This window comes from Hyperoodon ampullatus, assembly GCF_949752795.1.
Source record: "Hyperoodon ampullatus genome assembly, chromosome: 14".
Taxonomy (NCBI): Eukaryota; Metazoa; Chordata; class Mammalia; order Artiodactyla; family Ziphiidae; genus Hyperoodon; species Hyperoodon ampullatus.
Window position 1 is genome coordinate 54,966,388 of NC_136927.1, and position 20,692 is coordinate 54,987,079.

Below are 20,692 nucleotides of genomic sequence, written 5' to 3' on the forward strand. Positions count from 1 at the left end.
GCCAGGAAGACATTAGTAGTACTTGTAATTTGTGTCAGTCCTTCCAACAGTACACATTTGTCTTTGGTTTTGTTTCTTTTGAATTTATAGTCCGCAGAATTGATCAATTCCAAATTGCCTAAGTGGCAAGAAACATGTGGTGATGCCACCAAAGTACCAGAGAAAATCATGAATATGATCGAAGAAATTAAGACCCCAATCTCCACCCCAATGTCTGGAACGCCTCTGCCTTCACCCATGATCGAGAGAAGCAGCATGGTAAGAGCTGGTTGTCTCCTCAAGATTTCGGTTGTATGTTTGCTAATAAGATTTCAGCCAAATTTGCACGACAGACCAAGGCCTTCTTTGTTAGTGGAAATCATGGGTCCTCCTGTACTACTTCTAGGGCCTGCCTTTTCTTTTATCCCCTTACCTTCAGATTTGAAACTAGATGTGAAAATGTTTCACACTGTGTTAGCACTGTAATCTTTGTTTCAGAGATGTTTTCACTGATTCTGGGTTTTTTTTTTTTTTTTTTTTGCGGTACGTGGGCCTCTCACCGTTGTGGCCTCTCCCGTTGTGGAGCACAGGCTCCGGACACGCAGGCTCAGCGGCCATGGCTCACGGGCCCAGCCGCTCCACGGCATGTGGGATCTTCCCAGACCGGGGCACGAACCCGCGTCCCCTGCATTGGCAGGCGGACTCTCAACCACTGCGCCACCAGGGAAGCCCACTGATTCTGTTTTTAATTGTAATGATTCCAACTTTATAAGTTTATTCCCATTGAAGGAAGCGTAAAGTGTCTTAGAACACAGATTAGCAAAACTCTGGTGCCATTCATCACTACATAAGGCACCTGAGGAAAAAAATAATCACCCCAGTATTCCAGGTAATTAATTCAAGCATCGTAGTTCACTGTTCTTTGAACATGGGCTTTATTATTTTTTCACAAACACGTGTGGAGATTCGAATCCAGCAGGTAGTTTGAACACATGAGTCAGTCCACCCTCCCTGTCCATATAAAGCCCTCTGAAATGACAGCAAAGATATTAATGACCAGCCATCAACCTGCCTAATAGATCCATAACCGCATGGGAAAATAAAGAGCAGGTGCTGTCAATGGACCAGAAACGCTGAAGGAGTCTCCAGAGCGAGAAAGGCAAGGTTGGCATGTGGAGAATGAAAATAGAAGGACGTCTCAGCCCCAGGGAAGATGTGCAGGGCGAGGTTCCTGCAGAGGGTGGAGCCGTCAGTTCAGAGCCAGTGGATCCAAGAAGTGGGGAAGAAGCTGGGGTGTCCTATGTGTTGTCGGCTGGGGAGCTGGTGCAGCCCGTCCAGGCCGCTTGGTCCCTCCGCTGGTCCCACCTGTGCTAAAGCACAGGCAGCCTGGGCTTTCGTCTGTGAACTGAAACAGCATGTGTGGACTGAAGGGTGGGGCTCACTCCTGGGGGTGTGTCTTGCCTCTTCCCCACATCGCATGCGATCGAGCACAGAGAAAACACAGACCGTTGTGTACAGTAAAAAGAATGGGGACCGCCACCCACTACAAAGATGGACAGACAACCAGCCGTCACTGAACAGGTGGGGGAAACCAGTGTCATAAAAAGACGCACCAAAGTAAAAACTGGAATGACAAGTAAAAGGGGCAACAGAGCCAACAGGGCAGAGGAGAAAAGAGATGAAATGAAAGGCTATCACAACCACAGAGAAGAGTCAGCGGTCTTGGAAATTTAAAAGGATTATTATTTCTAGTTAAAATGGTATGTCTGAGATTCGCTTCAAAATAATCCAGTTGTGGGGGAAGATGGATGGGGCATACAGGAAACGAGAATGGCCGTGGATTGGTAATTGTTGAAGCTAGGTGTTGGGTACATGGAGATTTATTGTGCTGTTTTCTCTACTTTTGTACCTGTTCAAAATTTTTCTAAAATTAAAGTTTTTCATTTCCCCCTCGTCCCCTCCAAAAACACCCCAAAACAACAGCTGGGCTCCTTAGCAGAATGAATCAGCTTTGGAAATTAAGCCAGAGAACTCTCCCAAAATACAGTGCAAAAACAGGATTTAAAAAAAAAAAAATCAAAGAGGATAAACATAATGTTAGCTGGGTTGAAACGTGGGAGGTACGTCCAGCTGCCGCCTGGGGCCTCACCGCCTGCATGTCTAGTGGGGATCTTCCCACTCAGCGTGTCCAAAACCACAAACCTGAGGCGCTCTCACTCTAACCCCGCTTCTCATCAGTCTTTCCCGTCCAGTAAATGGCGACTTCATCCTTCCAGCAGCGCGGACACCAGACATCGACCCTCTCCCTCTCTTAGGCCGTGGCTAGCCCGCAGGTACACACTGTTGTTTCCCACCACTTCTACCCCCGCCCTGCTCTAACCGAGGTCCGGCAGAGATGACCATGGTAGCCTGGCCTTTAACACAGCAGGCAGGGTGATCCTGGCTGAATGGAAAAGACCAGAACCTCAACAGACGGCAGAATGCTAGCGATAAAGAGAAGATTCTGAAAACTTTCAGGGAGGGCAAAAATAGATTACTCACAAAGAAAAGAGAATCCCACTGATACTGGAAAATAAGATGTTAGAAAGTAATGGAGTAATGCACTCAAAATTCTGTGGAAAAAAAATTTTAAATGTAGATGCCTTTAGCCAAGCCGCACTTAAAAGGGAGCCTAAAGATCCACAGAGATAGGAAGGAGATGAGTGCTTTTCAAGGGGTGGGGAAAATGGGGAGTAACTTCTTTAAAAAAAAAAAAAGACAAAAATGGAAAAACGGATGTGGTGTTCTTGAAATAATTCAAAAAGGGGCATTGCCCTACAAAAAGTTTGGGGAAAAAAATGGAATTTAAAGCATGTAATGCAAAACAGTCCTGGGGATCTGTCTAATGCCATTGCTGTATTATACTAATGTTAAACTAATAAGGAATTTTTCACAGGTTGGGCGAGGTTATGACACCCTTTCTAAATATTCACCGAAGATCCCCTCGGCTCCTTCAGGCAGAGCGTCAACCAGCCCTTTGATTGATATGTTTAATAACCCAGCCACAGTCGCACAGAATTCAGCAAGAAAAAATAATTCAACAGGTGAGATACTTAGTTGGGTTTCTTTTAAAGTACCTTAAAATTTTTTTAAATATTTAGGATAAGTGTGCCTTGAGATAGAGGTAAATACACTTGTATGGTAGCACCCCCTCCACACTGGCTTGGAGGAGCTCACACCTTCTGATGGAGTCTAGGTTTATTCTAAAACCATAAGACATGTTGCTTTGACACATGCTAATTCTATATACAGATTGATGTTTACATAGAGTGAACATCCTATTGAAAGGTGTTATATTTTCAAAGAAATGGGATATAACTTACAGAGCCTCACGCTGTGTTACGTATTTGTGGCAATTGGACTAAAATTTCTTTTTTTTCAATGAAACAAACTAGAAGTTCACATGACAAAATTAATGGTTATCAGTCTTACCAGTAGGCTTTGTTTGAATTATAATCGGTGTTTTCATCGTCTCTAACAGAGCACTTCATGCTTTCTGGGGGCTTAGGTTCTAACTCCTTGCATTTCTTAACCCAGTTGACTCTATTTCAGTAAACTGGGACCAGTTATTTTTTTTTTTTTTTTTTTTGTGGTATGCGGGCCTCTCACTGTTGTGGCCTCTCCCGTTGCGGAGCACAGGCTCCGGACGCACAGGCCCAGCAGCCATGGACCACGGGCCCAGCCGCTCCGCGGCATGTGGGATCCTCCCAGACCGGGGCACGAACCTGTGTCCCCTGCATCGGCAGGCAGACTCTCAACCACAGCGCCACCAGGGAAGCCCGGGACCAGTTATTGTTTGCAGGCATTTCAGGTGGCTTTGGTTAGGCTCCACTCTGCGTACACAGAGTCTTTGGCACCCAGGACCTCAAGACTGTCGTGGCGCCAGACCCGTCTCTGTTGGGGGGACTCACGGGCCCCTTGGGCGTGAAGTCGTGGCAGTCACACGGTGTGCTGCTCACGAGAGCCCATGGGCTGTCCAGCGCGTGCAGCTCTTGGGGAAGAGACGGGATTTTCAGAATGTCAGCTGGAAAGATGATGCTCTGTAGCCATTTGCCTTTGAAGAACCATAAGTTATATATAATATAAAGTTAAAATATACAGTGCTGTGTGCAGCCCAGTCATTCAAATGATTCTTTGGTTTTTATTGGTAAAAGCTAAATGAAAATCACTGAATTCAATACAGCCAAGGTAACTAGACTGTGCGGCATGTTGAAGAGATAGCAGAGTTTACATTGTACTTAGTAAGAATTTGCGAGAATGATGCAGAAAGAGATTTTGCATTATTTTATAGTAAATAGTGGGCTAGCAAAATTTGAGTGGAAAAAAGTCTTTCCATTCCAATTTTGGGGCGGCGGGGGGAGTGCTGGTAGATATCAGCCTGCGTTGAGCTGAGACACGACGTAGTGCAGCGTTAGGCCGTGGAGCCAGGCCGCCTGAATCTGGTTCAGTCTGGTTCCTGCCTCTGCCACGGCACCTAGGGGGAGGGGTCAGTACACGTGAGTTGTCCTCACCACATCCCTGCCGAGCTCGCAGGTGAGCAGCCATGGCAGCAAGGACATCTGCATTTCCGGTTTCTCTCTTTTTTGTGGCACAGGCCTTGGACAGTTTGGTCTGAGTTGGTGCCTCACAGCCCTTCTGTGATTTGTTCGGGGGAGCGGGGCAAGGAAAGCAGTGGGCCACTTGGTGGTGGAGCACTTTGCCTCTTTAAGAGCCATCCTGATTGAATCAGTGCAGACGAAGCTTGGCTACACTACTTTATCCTCTTGGTCTGGAAAAGAGCCTTTAGCCACAGGGATCCTCCTCTGAGAGGCCTCGGGCCATGGCTCTGCTGCTGTCCCTTGCTGTCCCTGTCCATCCAGACATGGGTGGAGGTGTGGAAATATAATCCGATTGGTGTCTCAGTAGAATGAGTGTGCTGGAGAGATGGGGGCGGGTGGTTTCCTGGGGTTGGCTCCTTTGAACTTGCCTGATCATCCTTCCTTGAAAAGCCATCACCGCTTGGTTCATTTTTGACAGGTTCTTTAGATGACCCCAGTTTACAGCGATCGGTTTCTGTTGCCACCGGACTGAACAGGGTAAAAAAGCAGAAAGTGAAAACCATCTTTCCGCACACAGCCGGCGCTAACCAGACCTTACTTAGCTTCGCGCAGGGAGATGTCATCACGCTGCTCGTCTCCGAGGAGAAGGACGGCTGGCTGTACGGAGAGCACGAGGCCACCAAAGTGTAGGTCTCGGGAGCGGCCTCCACACGGGGTCCAGCGGTCCCACACCGAGAGGGCTGCTGTCTCTCCTCGTAGCAGGTCTTCCTTGTGGGCAGATTAGCATTTTCACCACAGTTAGGTTCATAGTTTAGTGATAGTTATAGTAAACTGCAGTTATTCTATTCCCAGTCATTCCCAAACTGTTTTCTGTATGTGTGTGCGTATATAGATAAATTTGATGCATAAATAAATAGGAGTCACTTCTGAAAGTAGTTTTAAATGTTTTTTTTCACGTGACTTCAGATTTCTCAAGATATACTTTGTTAAGATTTAGCACCTGATAGTTTAAATGCCACTGTCATCATTTCAACTGTGCGTGCATAAGCTTTACAGGAAGTAGGTTAAATCAAGTTTCTGTGTAGATTATTCAGGTATTAAGTAAAACCAATATGGAAACAAAAGACAAAAAGGGAATCCAAATAAAAGTGATGCTGTATATAAGATACCTATGGGAGCCTGTGATGAAAGTGGCCCGGCCGGCCCCTGAGCTGTGACCGAGCCATTCCTGGGTGTGTTTATGGTTTGCTTGTCTGCTGTGAGCATCCCAGCGAGGTCTTTTTCTCCCCACTCTTCACCTGCAGGAGGGGTTGGTTCCCGTCATCATACACAAAGTTGCTGGAGGAAAACGAGGAGGAGACCATGAGCATGCCCGGGCCAAGGTAGGACCTGCCTGCGGCTCAGATGGCCCAGGGGCAGAACACGCACCTCGACCTCGTGTTCTCAGGCGTGTCGGGATTAATCTGGATGTGCAGCAGAGCCCACGGGGAGGCCGCAGACGGTGTGGAATAGTGGGGGGTTGCGGGGGATTGCTGCTCCATGATTGTTTCCTTCCTGACTTCTGTTGCCCACGTGCTTCACTGACCATCTGCTGGAAAGAGACGCGCCTCAGAACCCCCTTCAGCCTCAGAAGCACTCTCCCCACCGCCCACCGCAGCTGAATCCAGGGCCCATGTGCTCCGTCTTGGTCTTACTCGGCAGCCTTTAACACTGATGAACACTTTATCTGGAATGTTCTCTTGCCCTTTCACTCTTTATTTCCCCTCTACCTCACCAGCCATCCATCTTCAGTACCCTTTCAGACCTCTCCTCTGCCCTGTGCTTAGACATAGGTGTCCTCGGGATCTGTCCTCAGTCCTTTTTTCCTTTTTGGTGCTTCCTGGGCCACTGTGTCTGCCCCCTAAGCTCGAATTACATCAACGGGCTTCACTCAGCACCTCTGTGCCATCACCGCCCCCTCACGTCTGTATCCCACCCAGATATGATCATTATCACCGTTGCTTAGGAACTGTCCAAAGTGCCTTACACTGACCAGGTCATTTAATCGTCATACAACCTTGTGAGATAGGTCCCCGCTTGAAAATTGAGAAGACGGGGGCACGGAAAGGTGTAATAACTTGCTCAAGGAGCTGGAAGTGGTGGACCCAAGACTAGACTAACCCAGGCAGGTGTCTCCCAGCCAAGATGTGAATGTTTGTATGTGGTGTGGGTCCTCAGAAACATGTCCAAGCTGAACGTGGCATCGTCTTGACCACAGACCACCTTGGCCACGGTGTTTCCCATGTCAGAGCAACCGTCCTGACCCATCCCATGCCCCCGGCGGACCACGGACGCTGCACCTGATGCCCCCCCGCAAGTCCTCCCATTATACTTGCTCCAAGCCATCTGTGTGTCCCCGTCCCTTGCAGAATAGCTCAGCTGCCAGTGGCCAAGGAATGAAACTAAATATTTTTAGGATGTTAAAATTCTGAGATTTTTTAGTCCGAAGTGCTCGATGCTTTTGCTTAAGGCATTTGCTGTATTTTCTTATTGAACTCCTTGAATTAAGAGCCAGCCCCTAATTGAGCCAGTTTTCCTCTCCTTTTCTTTTGTCATGTCTTTTAAAGGATTTCTTTCGAGTGTACATTTATAAGTCAGCAGAAACACTGCAGTGTCATATACAGTGTGTGTGTGTGGGGGTAATCTCCTCCTCCCTCACTGTATTGGATTATTAATCCACTGCAATTCTGGCCATAGGAGATTGGGGATGTTTGGGGTGCAGGGGCCAGGTCACATCTAACTTGTATCCTCTGGTTCTTGTTTGCTAGCTTGGTATCCGTACGGAGCGTGAGCACGATGAACTTGTCTGAGAAAAGCAGCGTCGTCATCCCCCCACCGGATTACTTAGAACGCTCATCCACGGGGGCGGCTGCAGAAAAGAAAGGAGCTGTTTCCCAAAACGCTTCTACCTTTAAAGCACCAGTGTCCAAACCAGAAACCACGTCTCCTGTGAGTAAGGCCCAGTGCACCCCGATCCTGAACAACAGGCTCTGGTGATGCGGGGTGCTTTTCCCTCCACACAGGAAGGTGATGACCCTCAGGCGGGGTGGAGATTTGCTCCCAGGGCCTGCAGATTCCCCTGCCACACAGCCTTTCAACTTCCTTAACTTCAGTCCCCCTTTTGTTTTTAGTTTATCTGTAAATGACAGTTTACACACAGTAGGTCCATCGTTTGCCAGACTGTATCAGGTTTTAAGCTCTCCTTACTTTGGGTCATGGCTGCAGTCCTTTAGACCTGTAGGGACCTTTTTCTGCATTTTCTTCCATTTTCATATTGTTTTCTGAAGGAAGACTTAAGGTTGAACATAGCGATCTGATCATTACACCTTCAGAAAGTGTGCTGTGTGAACCCTGTGTGTACGTTATCTGTAATCCTAAACAAGCCGGTAAGAGGCACAGAGGCTGTGAGTCACTTCGTCTGTTCCTCTGACAACTCTGTCTTCTGGGCCAGGCCCCGGTGTGGGCTCTGGAGACGCAAAGATAAACAAGACCAGCCCCTGGCTCTGCTGGAACTTAGGTTCTAGTGATAAGAAGCAGACGATGAGAAGTAAACACAAATATTAATGCTGGAAGCTACGGAGAGGAATGAGGGATCAGGTGACGTCCTGGACAGAGGTCAGGGGTTGGGTGTTTTGGGAAGCTGACTCTGAGAACGAGTGCGGGTGCTGATGAGAGCCGCCCGGGCCCCATACGGAAGGGAGAGGCTGGGCCGGTGCCTCCACTGCCCCTGCCGAGACCTCTGGGCTGGGACGGCCCTTGGAGCTGCCTGGGTTTGGGGCAGCATCTGGGGGCCGGGGTCTTAGCCAGAGCGATTCCCGAGCAGCGCTGCCAGCCGAGGGCCATCTCCCCACAGCCAGAACCAGTCCCAGTCCTGAAGGGGATCTGGGCGGCACATGACAGAGCCTGCAGCGGAGCACTTCTCTGGGGGGGTGACATCTGAGACCCAGGGGTCAAGGGGAGGAGCTTCCCAGACAGAAGGAGCAGAAAGTTTAAAAGTCCTGAAGCGGGGGTGGACTCGGCACCCTCAGGGAGCAGAGGAGGGAGGCGAGGATTCCAGGGTGGCGGAGCCTCCTGAGGGGGTTCTCGTCTTTTTTAAACTTTATTTTCAGTGTAGATTATACAGTAGAGAAGGGGGAAAGGATGGAGGAAAGGGGATGACTGAGAAGGAAGAAGAGCACACGGGGAGGAGCCGGCCGGCGGGGCAGGGATGCGGGTCCACAGTGCCGACGGGAAGGCCGAGGGCCGGGGCCTGGGTGCAGCTGGGAGGACAGACTCGAGGGCTGTGTTGGGGGATGTCTGTCAGTGCCGAAGGACAGATCACCAGCGGACGGGGTGGGCAGGGTGATGCTGAACAAGTTCGAAAGAAGAGAATTTGTGCCAGAGGTGTTTTGCAGAGTGAGAAAGTGAGCGTGCTCCAGAGAGGAGTGGGATACGAGCAGCTGGTGCGTAAGCCTGGGCCACTGTTTCTGCTTGTTTTCCTCATCCTTCGTTATCGTGTGCTCCTTCCTGTGGTGCGTGCAGAAGCGATGCCTCCCATGGGGTGTGTTGTCACCCCTAGTGGGGGCCTCTGTTCAGCTCTGAGTGGGACGGGGGCGGAGTCGGTTACAGGAGATGGGCCCGTGCTACAGTGCGAGCGCAGGTGTCAGGGACCGTGCCGGCCCCCTCACAGGCCGAAGCACGTGTTTTGGTCCAGGAAATGCACTGTTCTGAAATCTCATTCAAAAATGCCTTTGGCTTCTCCTCTTAGATAAGCATACTGCATGATTGTTTGCAAATTACCCCCAACTAACTCCAAAAATTATTTTCAGACGAAAATGGAGCCCTTCCATTTTGTTAGCAGTAGATGTCAAAACTGGACAAACTGCTTGGGAAGGGCACATGTGAAATGCTATTTTATTAAAGGCCCCAGTATATTTTAAAACAGTATTCAAACTCTTTGGAAATGATCTTAATGATCTTAAGGCATTGTTATTCCTTTTGCTGGGGAAAAAAAAAACTTACAATTTGCATGTCACAAAACTCAGAATCCAGGCACATGAGGCACATTGTTCAGGTGTGACCTGTCCGTCTGTAGTGCCTTCTCCTGGTTTTGATTTTCAACTTTTTCTTATAGAAAAATTCAAACACACAGAAAAATGGACAGAATAATCTAATGACCTGGTCCCCCAGGTTAGCTTTAACAATTCATTTATAAATCTTGTTTCATCTCTCCCCCACCCACTCCGAGATCAATTTGAAGCTAACGACAGACATCGTATCATTCATCTGTAAATATATTAAAGCTCCTCTTTTTTCTCTCACATGACCACAATGCCAATTATCATATCTTTTAAAATTGACAATAATTCCTGAGTATCATCACCTGGTCACTTCAAATTTCTGATTGTCTCATTAAAAATTTCTTGACAGTATAGTTGTTCGAATCTGGACCCAGGCTAGCTCCCTACATTGTAATTGGTGGTTCAGTCTCGTGATGAGTCTTTCCATATCTAGAGGTCTCCCCTGTCTCTTTTTCCTTGTAATCTCTCTGTAGAAAACCCAGGTTACTGGTCCTGGAGGGTGTCCCCAGTCTGGATTTTTGCTGGTTGCATCCACATGGTGTCCTTTACTGAGTTCCCCTTTGTCCTATATTTCCCGCTTTGATCAGATTTGTTTCGTAGAGCATTTCATCAGCGGTGGTGGTGGGTACACGTGTCTGCTTGTTTCCTTCTGTGATGTCAGCAGCCATTGATAATGACCGCCCGGCTCCATAGACGCAGGTTGTACAGGCAGGCCTCAGAGATGTAGCAGGTTTGGTTCCAGACCATCTCGATAACGCAAGTCACAGGAACTTTTTGGTTTCCCAGTGCATTTAAAAGTTATGTTTACACTATACTGTAGTCTGTTGAGTGTGTAATAGCATTATGTCTCAAAAAGCCTCAATTTAAAAATACTTTATTGATAAAAAATGCTAACCATCATCGGAGCCTTCAGTGAGTCGTAGTAGTGACACCAAAGACCACTGATCACAGATCACTGTGACTGTAATAATCATGAAAAGCTGAAATATTGCAGGAATTACCAAAATGTGATGCAGAGACACTAAGTGAGCAAATGCCGTTGGAAAATGATGCCAGTAGCCTTGCCACGACCTTCAATTTGTAAGAAAAAAAAAAGCAGCATCTGTGAAGCACAGTCAGGTGAAATGCAATAAAATGAGGTCTGCCTGTATAGTGTCTTTTAGGGTAAAAGAACCTTGCCCCCAAATCATAGCTAGCACTGGAATTATAAATGAAAACACATTTTAGCTAACAGCACCGATTTTAGAAAATGACGTTTTAATTTTCAGTATTTTTACCACGTGGATAAAGCTCAATGAAGAAAGCATTGGTGCACTTCTTACCACACTGGATGGATAGATTGAAAAATCCTGGTTTTAGATATCAATATAGTCAGTAATGATATTCATTACTAAGCATTTGGCAGTTTAAATGAGCTCTAACTTTATTTTTAAACCTCTCTGTTGGCTGGATGATAATAGACTGTCAGTACCAGGAGGCTGTCTTGAAAAGCATGGAGACCAGCTAGGGAGCAGCACTGCACAACGTGCCCACCTTTTTATCCCTTCCCACTTGCTGAGCAGCAGAGCTCAGCACACTACTTTCTCCCGAGGCCCAGGGTGGCCTGGCTGCCCTGGGGCCGCCTCCTCCGTGGCAGGCCCTCGTGGAAGCTGCTGCCCTGCCCCCTGGACCAGGTGCAGGTGTCCTCAGCTCACACCCTGGGGGTCCCGGTCTGCGAGGTCCCTGGCCACCTCCAGGCAGAGCTCCACACCCGAAGCCCCTCCCCACCGGTAACTTAAGGTCTCCTGACAAAGCCCAAAACCCGATGGCTTCACTGGTGAATTCTATCAAACGTCTAAAGAACTAATACCAATCCTACTCACACTTTCCTTAGAAGTGGAGAGGAGAGAATTCCTAACTCATTCTGTGAGGCCAGCATTGCCCTGACACTCTGGTCAGGCCCCCTATTTCTTTTTTTTTTTAACATCTTTATTGGAGTGTAATTGCTTTACAATGTTGTGTTAGTTGCTGCTGTATAACAAAGTGAATCAGCTATACATATACATATATCACCATATCCCCTCCCTCTTGCGTCTCCCTCCCGCCCTCCCTATCCCACCCCTCTAGGTGTACAGAAAGCACTGAGCTGATCTCCCGGTGCTATGTGGCTGCTTCCCACTAGCTATCTGTTTTACATTTGGCAGTGTATATAGTCCATGCCACTCTCTCGCTTCGTCCCAGCTTACCCTTCCCCCTCCCCGTGTCCTCAAGTCCATTCTCTACCTCTGCGTCTTTATTCCTGTTCTGCCCCTAGGTTCTTCAGAACCTTTTTTTTTTTTTAGATTCCATATATATGTGTTAGCGTACGGTATTTGTTTTTCTCTTTCTGACTTCACCCTGTATGACAGATTCTAGGTCCATCCACCTCACTACAAATAACTGTTTCGTTTCTTTTTATGGCTGAGTAATATTCCATTGTATATATGTGCCACGCCTTCTTTAAGCATTCATCTGTCGATGGACACTTAGGTTGCTTCCATGTCCTGGCTATTGTAAATAGAGCTGCAATGAACATTGTGGTACATGACTTTTTTTTTTTTTTTTTTTGCGGTACGCGGGCCTCTCTCCGCTGTGGCCTCTCCCGCTGCGGAGCACAGGCTCCGGATGCACAGGCTCAGCGGCCATGGCTCACGGGCCCAGGCGCTCCGCGGCATGTGGGATCCTCCCAGACCGGGGCACGAACCCGCGTCCCCTGCATTGGCAGGCGGACTCTCAACCACTGCGCCACCAGGGAGGCCCTACATGACTCTTTTTGAATTAAGGTTTTCTCAGGGTATATGTCCAGTAGTGGGATTGCTGGGTCATATGGTAGTTCTATTTTTAGTTTTTTAAGGAACCTCCATACTGTTCTCCATAGTGGCTGTATCAATTTACATTCCCACCAACAGTGCAAGAGGGTTCCCTTTTCTCCACACCCTCTCCAGCATTTATTGTTTGTAGATTTTTTGACAATAGGCCCCTATTTCTGCCTTGCAGGCTGGAAGGCCTTTTTCAGTCTTTCATTTTAGTGGCCTTTATTTCTTTATTTCATATAAGAATATTTAAAAGCTCTAAATATGTAATGAAAACGCCCTCCTTCTGTGATTCCAATGGCAATTAGTTGCCGTTGATTTTGCAAATGTCAGAATAATGAATGTTGACGAACACTTTTCTTAATAATAAGTGAAACCTCACAGTAAAAGGGAACAGGTATAGAGTCGATAGTTACAGTGAGGTCACATTTATAACGCTGGCAACAAACATTATGGCATCAGACTGCTGTGACCAACGAAACTTTTTTAAACACAATCACACGGCACGTGAAGGTACACTTTGTAGAGGGGATCTGCGGGTCACACTGGAACTCGTCCATGGAACATTTATTGACGAGCTTATTACGGTCCAGGCCCTGGGCTAGGCTCTAGAGAAACAAATAGGAATCAACCCCGGAGCCAAGTCCAGTGAGCGGTGTTTACTGGGGCTGCGGACAAGGTGCAGGGTGACAGGAGGCGGGAAGGGCCCTGGCTCAGGCTCCTGGGAAGCATCAGAAGTGGCTTCTTGGAGGCAAGCATTTGAGCCGAGTCCTGAAGGAAGAGCTCTGATGAAACCCAAAGCCTTCCAACGGTGTCGTGGGGTCTGCGTGGCTGGGCGCGGTCGCGACAATGGCGGAGAAGTGGGGGATGGGCAGGCCAGGGGTGACGCTCCCCGAGCCAGGCCGCCTGGGCTGTACTGCGTCCTTTCCCATCCTTCCGGGCGGCATTCGGTCATCCAGGGAGGGGACGGTAGGAGCCCCGTCCACTGCTGGGGATGGGGTGACAGGAGTTGTCAGTACTTAAGGGGAAGAACTGATAGAGCTAGTGACTAAGTGCTGGTACCTACACGGGAGAGAGCGCTGTTCTGTCTCAGCTCTGGGAGCAGGTCTGGTTTACTCGTGTTTACATATTTTGGAGCCTTTTTCTTTCTTTGGATAATTTATATAACGAGCACATACATTAGATCTTTAACATGCCAGCATTAGAAAGAAAAAACATTCTTACACATTTAACTACTAGAAAAATATAAATATTTATTTTGGAGGTTCTGAATAATTAAAAATAATCAGTATCCAATAAGTATGATTGTATTAATTAAAGACAAAGTTACTTATGGTTTGTTAAAGTACCTACAATTTGAGAAACCCGCCCCCTTCCCACTTTTGATTAAAAAACAGATAAAAGTTGCCTTTCATGGAGGTATTTATATATTTCATGATTTGACTACTATATTAAGAAATGGCTTTATGGTAAGATTTTTATCTAAAACTCTACTTTGCAAATAAACATAAATTATCCCACTCTTGAGACAGAAATAAGGATGAACTCTTAAATTAATATTTATCCATCCCATGCTTTAAGTAAACAAAAGTATGTTTGAATATTTTTTCACCTCCAATGTTGCCATTTGCTGGGTACATTAAACATACGCTGAAATGAGGTTTCCTTTTAAATCCAGCTGGCAGTCAAAGCTAAAGGTTTTGGCTAAACAGCAAAATCCAAGTTTGGTCAGGGTCCCTTTGTAAAAATTAAAACATCTAATCATTACATCTCATTTTAAATACTACTTCTAAAAATAACACTTTCTGCTCATAGAAATAATCCAGAGAATTTTTGTTTTGGTAGAAAATTTGGGAAACATAGAACAAGTATTAAAAAGAAAATTCTATTTATAATCTCACTTCTAGGATAGCTCCTGTTAACATTTCATTATATTTCCTTTGAGATATAGATAAATATTGATATATTTAGATATATAGATATTTTCCCCTCCCTCCCCAGCACCCACCCTCATGGTGGGACCATAGCATTTTCTCATGTCACCTTAGAAGCATTTATGCTTCTAACAAGCCCCAGCACTGTGCCTGGGCTGTGATGAGCTGCAGGCCTGCGGCAGGAACCCTGTGAGCCCATGAATGCACCTCCGCGCCCCTCTCGTCCTCACGGATCAGCAGCCTGTAGGTGTCCCTCCATCAGAACTCTGTTGATGAGACAAGTACTGCCGTCACCTGTGTACTGTTTAAGAGGTACCAATAGGTTACTATGTTGTTCTGATCTGGAGAATAGTGGAAAATGCCAATTAATAAAGGCCACAAGAAAATATTAATTGGCTTTTAAAAATCATCAAAGGCCACAAGGTTCGTGCACTTCCTGAACGAGGCACTGCCAGCCGTCATTTCAGGGCCTCTCACCCAGTCACCCTGACTCTTCTGGATGTTCAATTTTCCACATCTGTAAACGTGCATCTAACCTTGGGCTGAAGACGGTAATAACCCAAAAGTAAGTACAGGGCATTCACAGACGCATCATGAGGTATAATGACTGATTCGTATTCCATTTCTATCGCTTCATCTTTTGAAGTAATATTTCAGTATCCTCTGCAAAGTGCCAAAGAAAAAGCTGCAACTGTCAGCGGTGTACACCCTCAGATGCCTCCGCTGCCTACATCCTGTCCGTTAGACAAGCTACTGCGTTTCATCGCTACCAAGTCAGAGTGGGAGTCCAAGAGCGCAGCAAAGCGGACAGAAGGACCGGCTCTGCCCCAAAGAGAGCCCCTGGGGAGCAGGTGAAAAGGCCTGTTTTTAATAGGCCACCTAGTCGTCGTGGCCTCTTGCAAAGGCAGCAGACACAGGATCCAATCATCTGTGCGTCGGTAAACAAACCCAGAGAGATTATGGATCGGGCAGAAATGTTCCAGAACTGGGCAGCCCAGCAGAGTGGCCACTGGACACAGGGGCTGCTGAGCACTTGAAAACTGGAGAGTGCAACTGTAAGGAACTGAGTTTTTAATTTTAAATTTGTATTTTCATCTAGTCATACAGTGAGCGGCTGCCGTATCATTCAGTCAGGTACAGATCACACAAGAGAGAACGAGATTCCATTTAGAAACCTGATCCAGAGAGTGGTGGTCGAGAAGCAGGTACCATGATGAGGCCCTTCCAGGACCCCCTGAGGGCTGGAGACACAGCCCTGGAATTTCGTATCTCAGAGGTTCTTACGCCCAACTGGGCTGGTCATTTATCTTTCCTAAACTGTTTACACCAGCTGATAACACTGGAGAAAAAAGTATGTTCTGTCTCAGCCAAACTCTGGGGTCTGTGGGAGCTGGTAAAGCAGCCTAACACTTTTATATATGTAGTTTTTACACACAACCATCAGAATACTGTCAGTTACACACAGAGTTTTGCTTAAACACCAGGAAACCTAGGGTGTACCTGGGAGCCACCCATCAGAGAATGTTCCTGAACGCAGTGAGGTGGACCCAGCTGCCCTGGGACGTCCCATCTCTAGAGATCAGATGCCATCTTCTCACTACCCAGGGGCTGGGGGTCGGTCACGTGCTCTCTGCCTTAGTGGCAGTAGCTTTTAAGTAATCCGATAACTGGGCTTTAAATAGCTATTGAGAAACCAAGCCCTCAGACCCACACACTGATTTCACAGTGTGTCTGCCGACCTGTAAGAGCTGCGCTGAGCGGGTGCTGCCTCCACCCCCCACCCCTACCCCCCACCTCACCGAGTGGGCACCTTGGGTTCAGAAAAGAGCCCCATGACCAGGGCAGTCGGCTTTCCCCATCTGGGCTTCAGTTCCCCTTTTAAGAATAAACGGGTTGGGCTTCCCTGGTGGTACAGTGGTTAAGAATCCACTTGCCAATGCAGGGGACACGGGTTTGAGCCCTGGTCCGGGAAGATCCCACATGCCACAGAGCAACTAAGCCCATGCGCCACAACTACTGAGCCTGCGCTCTAGAGCCCGCGTGCCACAACTGCTGAAGCCCATGCACCTAGAGCCCGTGCTCCGCAACAAGAGAAGCCACTGCAATGAGAAGCCCGCGCACCACAACGTAGAGTAGCCTCCGCTCTCCACAACTAGAGAGAGAAAGCCTGTGCACAGCAAGTAAGACCAATGCAGCCAAAAATAAATAAATTAAAAAAAAATAAAGAGGTTGAACTGGGTCAGAGGTTGTGAACTGGGAGAGTCCAGCCTGCAGCTGAGGACTGAGTTAGTTGTTAACACGTAAAGCTGTGTCACTCAGGGTTGCTCACACTGCGGGCCACGTGAAGCTGCTCTCCAGCTGGCGGTGGAGAGGAAGGGACGTTCTGTCCGAGGAAGCAGCCGTGCAGGAGGGCAGGCACCAAGGAAGCCCTAGGGCCCGTCCCTCAGGCCCTGCTGTCTGCAGGGTGGCTCGGTCCCCAGGGGAGTGGAGGGCTCCCTGTGAGGCTTCTCAGCAGAGCCTTGGCTGGGCTGCGGGTCCCATCATCTCTGTGCATCTGAGCTGACCCGTAGGCTGGGACCGCATCATCATCTTCAAGGCACACGGGCACGCAGTAGACACCTGGCAGAACTCCGGGGTGACGTGGACACCGTGACAGCCAGCAAGGGCCACCTCCAGGTGGCCTGGGGTTTGGGGTTTTTCGGGAGAAGTCACCAGGCGTGTCCTGTGCCTGTTCCCACCTGTGGGCTGTCTCGCCATCCAGTCCCCAGGCCTCCCCGGCCCCGCTGTCCCCTGGCAGCCTGGCCACTCGCAGGGAGGGAAGCATGCTGGCTGCCAAGCGGGGACACAGAACATGTGACAGCCCGTGGGCACGGGTGCAGCCCAGCAGAGGGACCAGCGCCTGCAAGTCTGCTCTGTGAAGCCTGAGGAAGTGGGGGCTGGACGCGTGCTGCGAACTCGAGCAGAGCCCAACAGGTGAGTGAAGACCAGCGTCTCCTCAGTGGACGGCCCGGAGCTGTTCCGAGCGCATGCTGTGTGGCCCGCACTGCGACAGAGGAGGTGCCCCGGGCACGACAGAAGCTGTGCCGAGATGGGTCAGAACGACCAAGAAGAGCCTCCCGAGCCCTCGGTGGCACAGGGCGACGTGTGCCAGGCGATGGAGGAGGGAAAGACGGGGTGTGGGGGGGAGACCCCAAACCCCTCACCGCAGGCTGGTGGAGGCAGTAGAGGGACAAGTGGCTCCCGGCTCAGCCGGCGGGGGATGGGCCGTGCGGGCGGGTCTGAGGCCAGCGTTCCGGAGCTCCTCGCTGGGTAAAGGAGGTGCCTTCGCCGAGGAGAAGGGAGCAGGGAGGAGGGCGGCCGTGGCAATAAGCTCGCTGGCAGGTGTGTTAAAGAGGACACCTTTCTGAAAAGGTCCTATTTTTTTTAAGTAAATATTGAAGAATACCATATACAGAAAAGTGCAAGAAAAGTCACTTTTCACAAAGTGACTCCATATAACCAACACCCAATCAGGAACTGGAGCATTACCAGCCCTCCAGGAGTCCCCCCATCCCCCCGCCACTGTCCCATCTCACAGGCCAGACTTCCCTCCTCTGGACGCTGGGTGCCTGTCTGGTCTGGCCCTGCGTAGACAGAACTGTGTCCCCCTGTGGTTCCACTGGTGTCTCAACAGAGGCTGTCATCCCTCCTGTTAGAATAACTGATTTACAACGTTGCATTAGTTTCAGGTGTACAGCACAGTGATTCAGTTATACATACGTATACATTCTTTTTTAAAATATTCTTTTTCATTACGGTATATTACATGACACTGAATATAGGACCTTGTTTACCTATTTTATGTATAGTAGTGTGTATCTTTTAATCCCAAACTTCTAATTTATCCCTCCCCGTGTTCCCCTTTGGTAACCATGTTTGTTTTCTATGTCTGTGAATCTGTTTCTGTTTTGTAAATAAGTTATTTGTGTCATATTCTATTTCTTTAAAATATTTATTTTGGCTGTACCAGGTCTTAGTTGCAGTATGTGGGATCTTCTTTGTGGCACGTTTAGTTGTGGCACGTGGGATCTTAGTTGCTGCATGCATGTGGTAGTCTAGTTCCCCAACCAGGGATCGAACCCGGGCCCCCTGCATTGGGAGCGTGGCGTCTTACCCACTGGACCACCAGGGAAGTCCCTATGTCATATTTTAGATTCCACATATAAGTGATATCATATTGGTATTTGTCTTTCTCTTTTTGACTTCCTTCACTTAGTACAATAATCCATAGGTCCATCCATTTTGCTGCAAATGACATTATTTCACTCTTTTTATGGCTGAATAATATTCCATTGTATATATGTACCCCATCTTCTTTATCCATTCATCTGTTGATGGACACTTTAGGTTGTTTCCGTGTCTTGGTTACTGTAAATAGTGCTGCTGTGAACGTTGGGGTGCATTTATCTTTTTGAACTAGAGCTTTGTCCAGATATCTGCCCAGGAGTGGAATTGCTGATTCATATGGCAATTCTATTTTTAGTTTTTTAAGGAACCTCCATGCTGTTCTCCATAGTGGCTGCACCAATTTACATTCCCACCCACAGTGTAGGAGGGTTCCCTTTTCTCCACACCCTCTCCAGCATTTATTTGTGGACTTTTTAATAACGGCCATTCTAACCAGTGTGAGGGTGGAACCTGTTGTTTTGATTTGCATTTTTCTAATTAGCAATGTTGAGCACCTTTTTATGTGCCTGTTGACCATCTGTATGTCTTCTTTGGAGAAATGTCTAAGTCTTCTGTCCATTTTTGGATTGGATTGTTTTTTTTGTTATTGAGCTGTATGAGCTATTCGTATATTTTGGAAACTAAGCCTTTGTCGGTCACATAGTTTGCCAAGATTTTCTCCCAGTCCGTAGGTTGTCTTTTCGTTTGGTTTATGGTTTCCTTTGCTGTGCAAAAGCTTGTAAGTTTGATTAGGTCCCATTTGTTTGTTTGCTTTTATTTCTATTCCCTTGGGAAACTGACGTAAGAAAACATGGCTACGATTTATGTCAGAGAATGTTTTGCCTGACATCTCTCCTGTTGTGAGGAAAGGGCTGCCCCATGCATCCTAGCGGGTGTCTCAGTGCCAATGTGCATGCACGTTGCTTGTACCAACCAGGAGTGGGCTCGCTGAGGCATGTGCCAGGGCCCGGTAGCTTCGGGCTGCCGTCTTAAGAGTCATTTTGCTCTCTTTCCTCATAGCACAAGTTGTTACTTCTTGCCACTTTACCGCCAGGGCTGGACTTCAGTGCATCTCCTCCAGTGTTTGTTTCTCTCACCATGTCGTGTCACCCAGATAACACAGCCTGTGAAACCATGGCTAAGCTCGTTTCAGAGTTCAGTCGGGCTCCAAGGTTTCTGCCTTGAGGGCAGCGGGGGTGCTGCTCAAGCTGAGGACACACAGGGGAGGGAGACAGTGTCCTGCCCCAAGGACAGGCAGGAAGGTGGTTTCTGTTACATGCCCTGCGGAGGCCGCATCCAGGAGTCCAGCTTGGCAGGACGTGGGCCTTCCAGGCCGAGAGGACACAGCCAGCCTCCCCGAGCCACAGTCACAGCCTGGACTCAGCCTCCCCAGTCTGGGGGCACCTGCTCTGGGCAGCAGGTTAATGCCAGCACCCTGAGCACGTGTGGGACTGCACGACAGGCAGCCTGGGGTATTTTTTAAGTAAATCATAAGTTAGCCCTTACTCATCCTGTAACATGAATGTTACACCAGAAACTGCTCACTCCGAGGCCTGCTGAGCAAGCCCAGCGCGCCCTGTGGGACAGGCCCTTTTAGGATGTGCTAAAGAGCAGAGCAGCTGCTTTGTGCTTCAGTCATGAGAGGGAGACATTGAATCTGGACGCCGGGCTGGCTGCCCCTGATGCTGGGGGCTCCCCCTCGGGATGACCTTGCTGGCCCCAGGTTCATGGTCAAGGTGTGAGGTCCCCAGAGGTCCGGAGACAGCAGGCGCAGGTCTGAAGTAGCCCTGGTGCCCCCAGCCCCCTTCTGCCTTGAGTCTGTATATCCAGCACCCAGGAGAGGCCGTCCCAAGGGAGCCCTGGCCTGGCTTTTACTCCAGGCGTGGCCTTCAGCCCCAGGCTGGCAACTGGCAAGGGGAAGTGAGAGGAGCTCAGAGGCCTGCAAGCCCCGAGACCATGGGGCATCCTGGGAGCTGGCCTGGTGGCCCCGGTCAGACGGCATGACACTGCCCTCTCCTGGGCAGCCATCTGAATAAGCCCGCCAGCTTGGGCCAGTGATTTCTTAC

General features: G+C 48.6%; 1 protein-coding gene across 1 annotated transcript in view; it reads left to right on the forward strand.

The window, feature by feature from the left end:
- The window catches only part of BAIAP2L1 (BAR/IMD domain containing adaptor protein 2 like 1), a gene marked incomplete at its 3' end in the record, with an annotated part of 84,891 nt that overhangs the window by 62,858 nt on the left and 1,341 nt on the right, over positions 1 to 20,692 (forward strand). Inside the window, exons 8-12 of the mRNA XM_079718459.1 lie at positions 91 to 258; positions 2,915 to 3,062; positions 5,035 to 5,242; positions 5,861 to 5,938; positions 7,364 to 7,544. Of these exons, the coding sequence (XP_079574585.1) occupies positions 91 to 258; positions 2,915 to 3,062; positions 5,035 to 5,242; positions 5,861 to 5,938; positions 7,364 to 7,544 (783 nt within the window). The remainder of the gene's footprint in view (positions 1 to 90; positions 259 to 2,914; positions 3,063 to 5,034; positions 5,243 to 5,860; positions 5,939 to 7,363; positions 7,545 to 20,692) is intronic.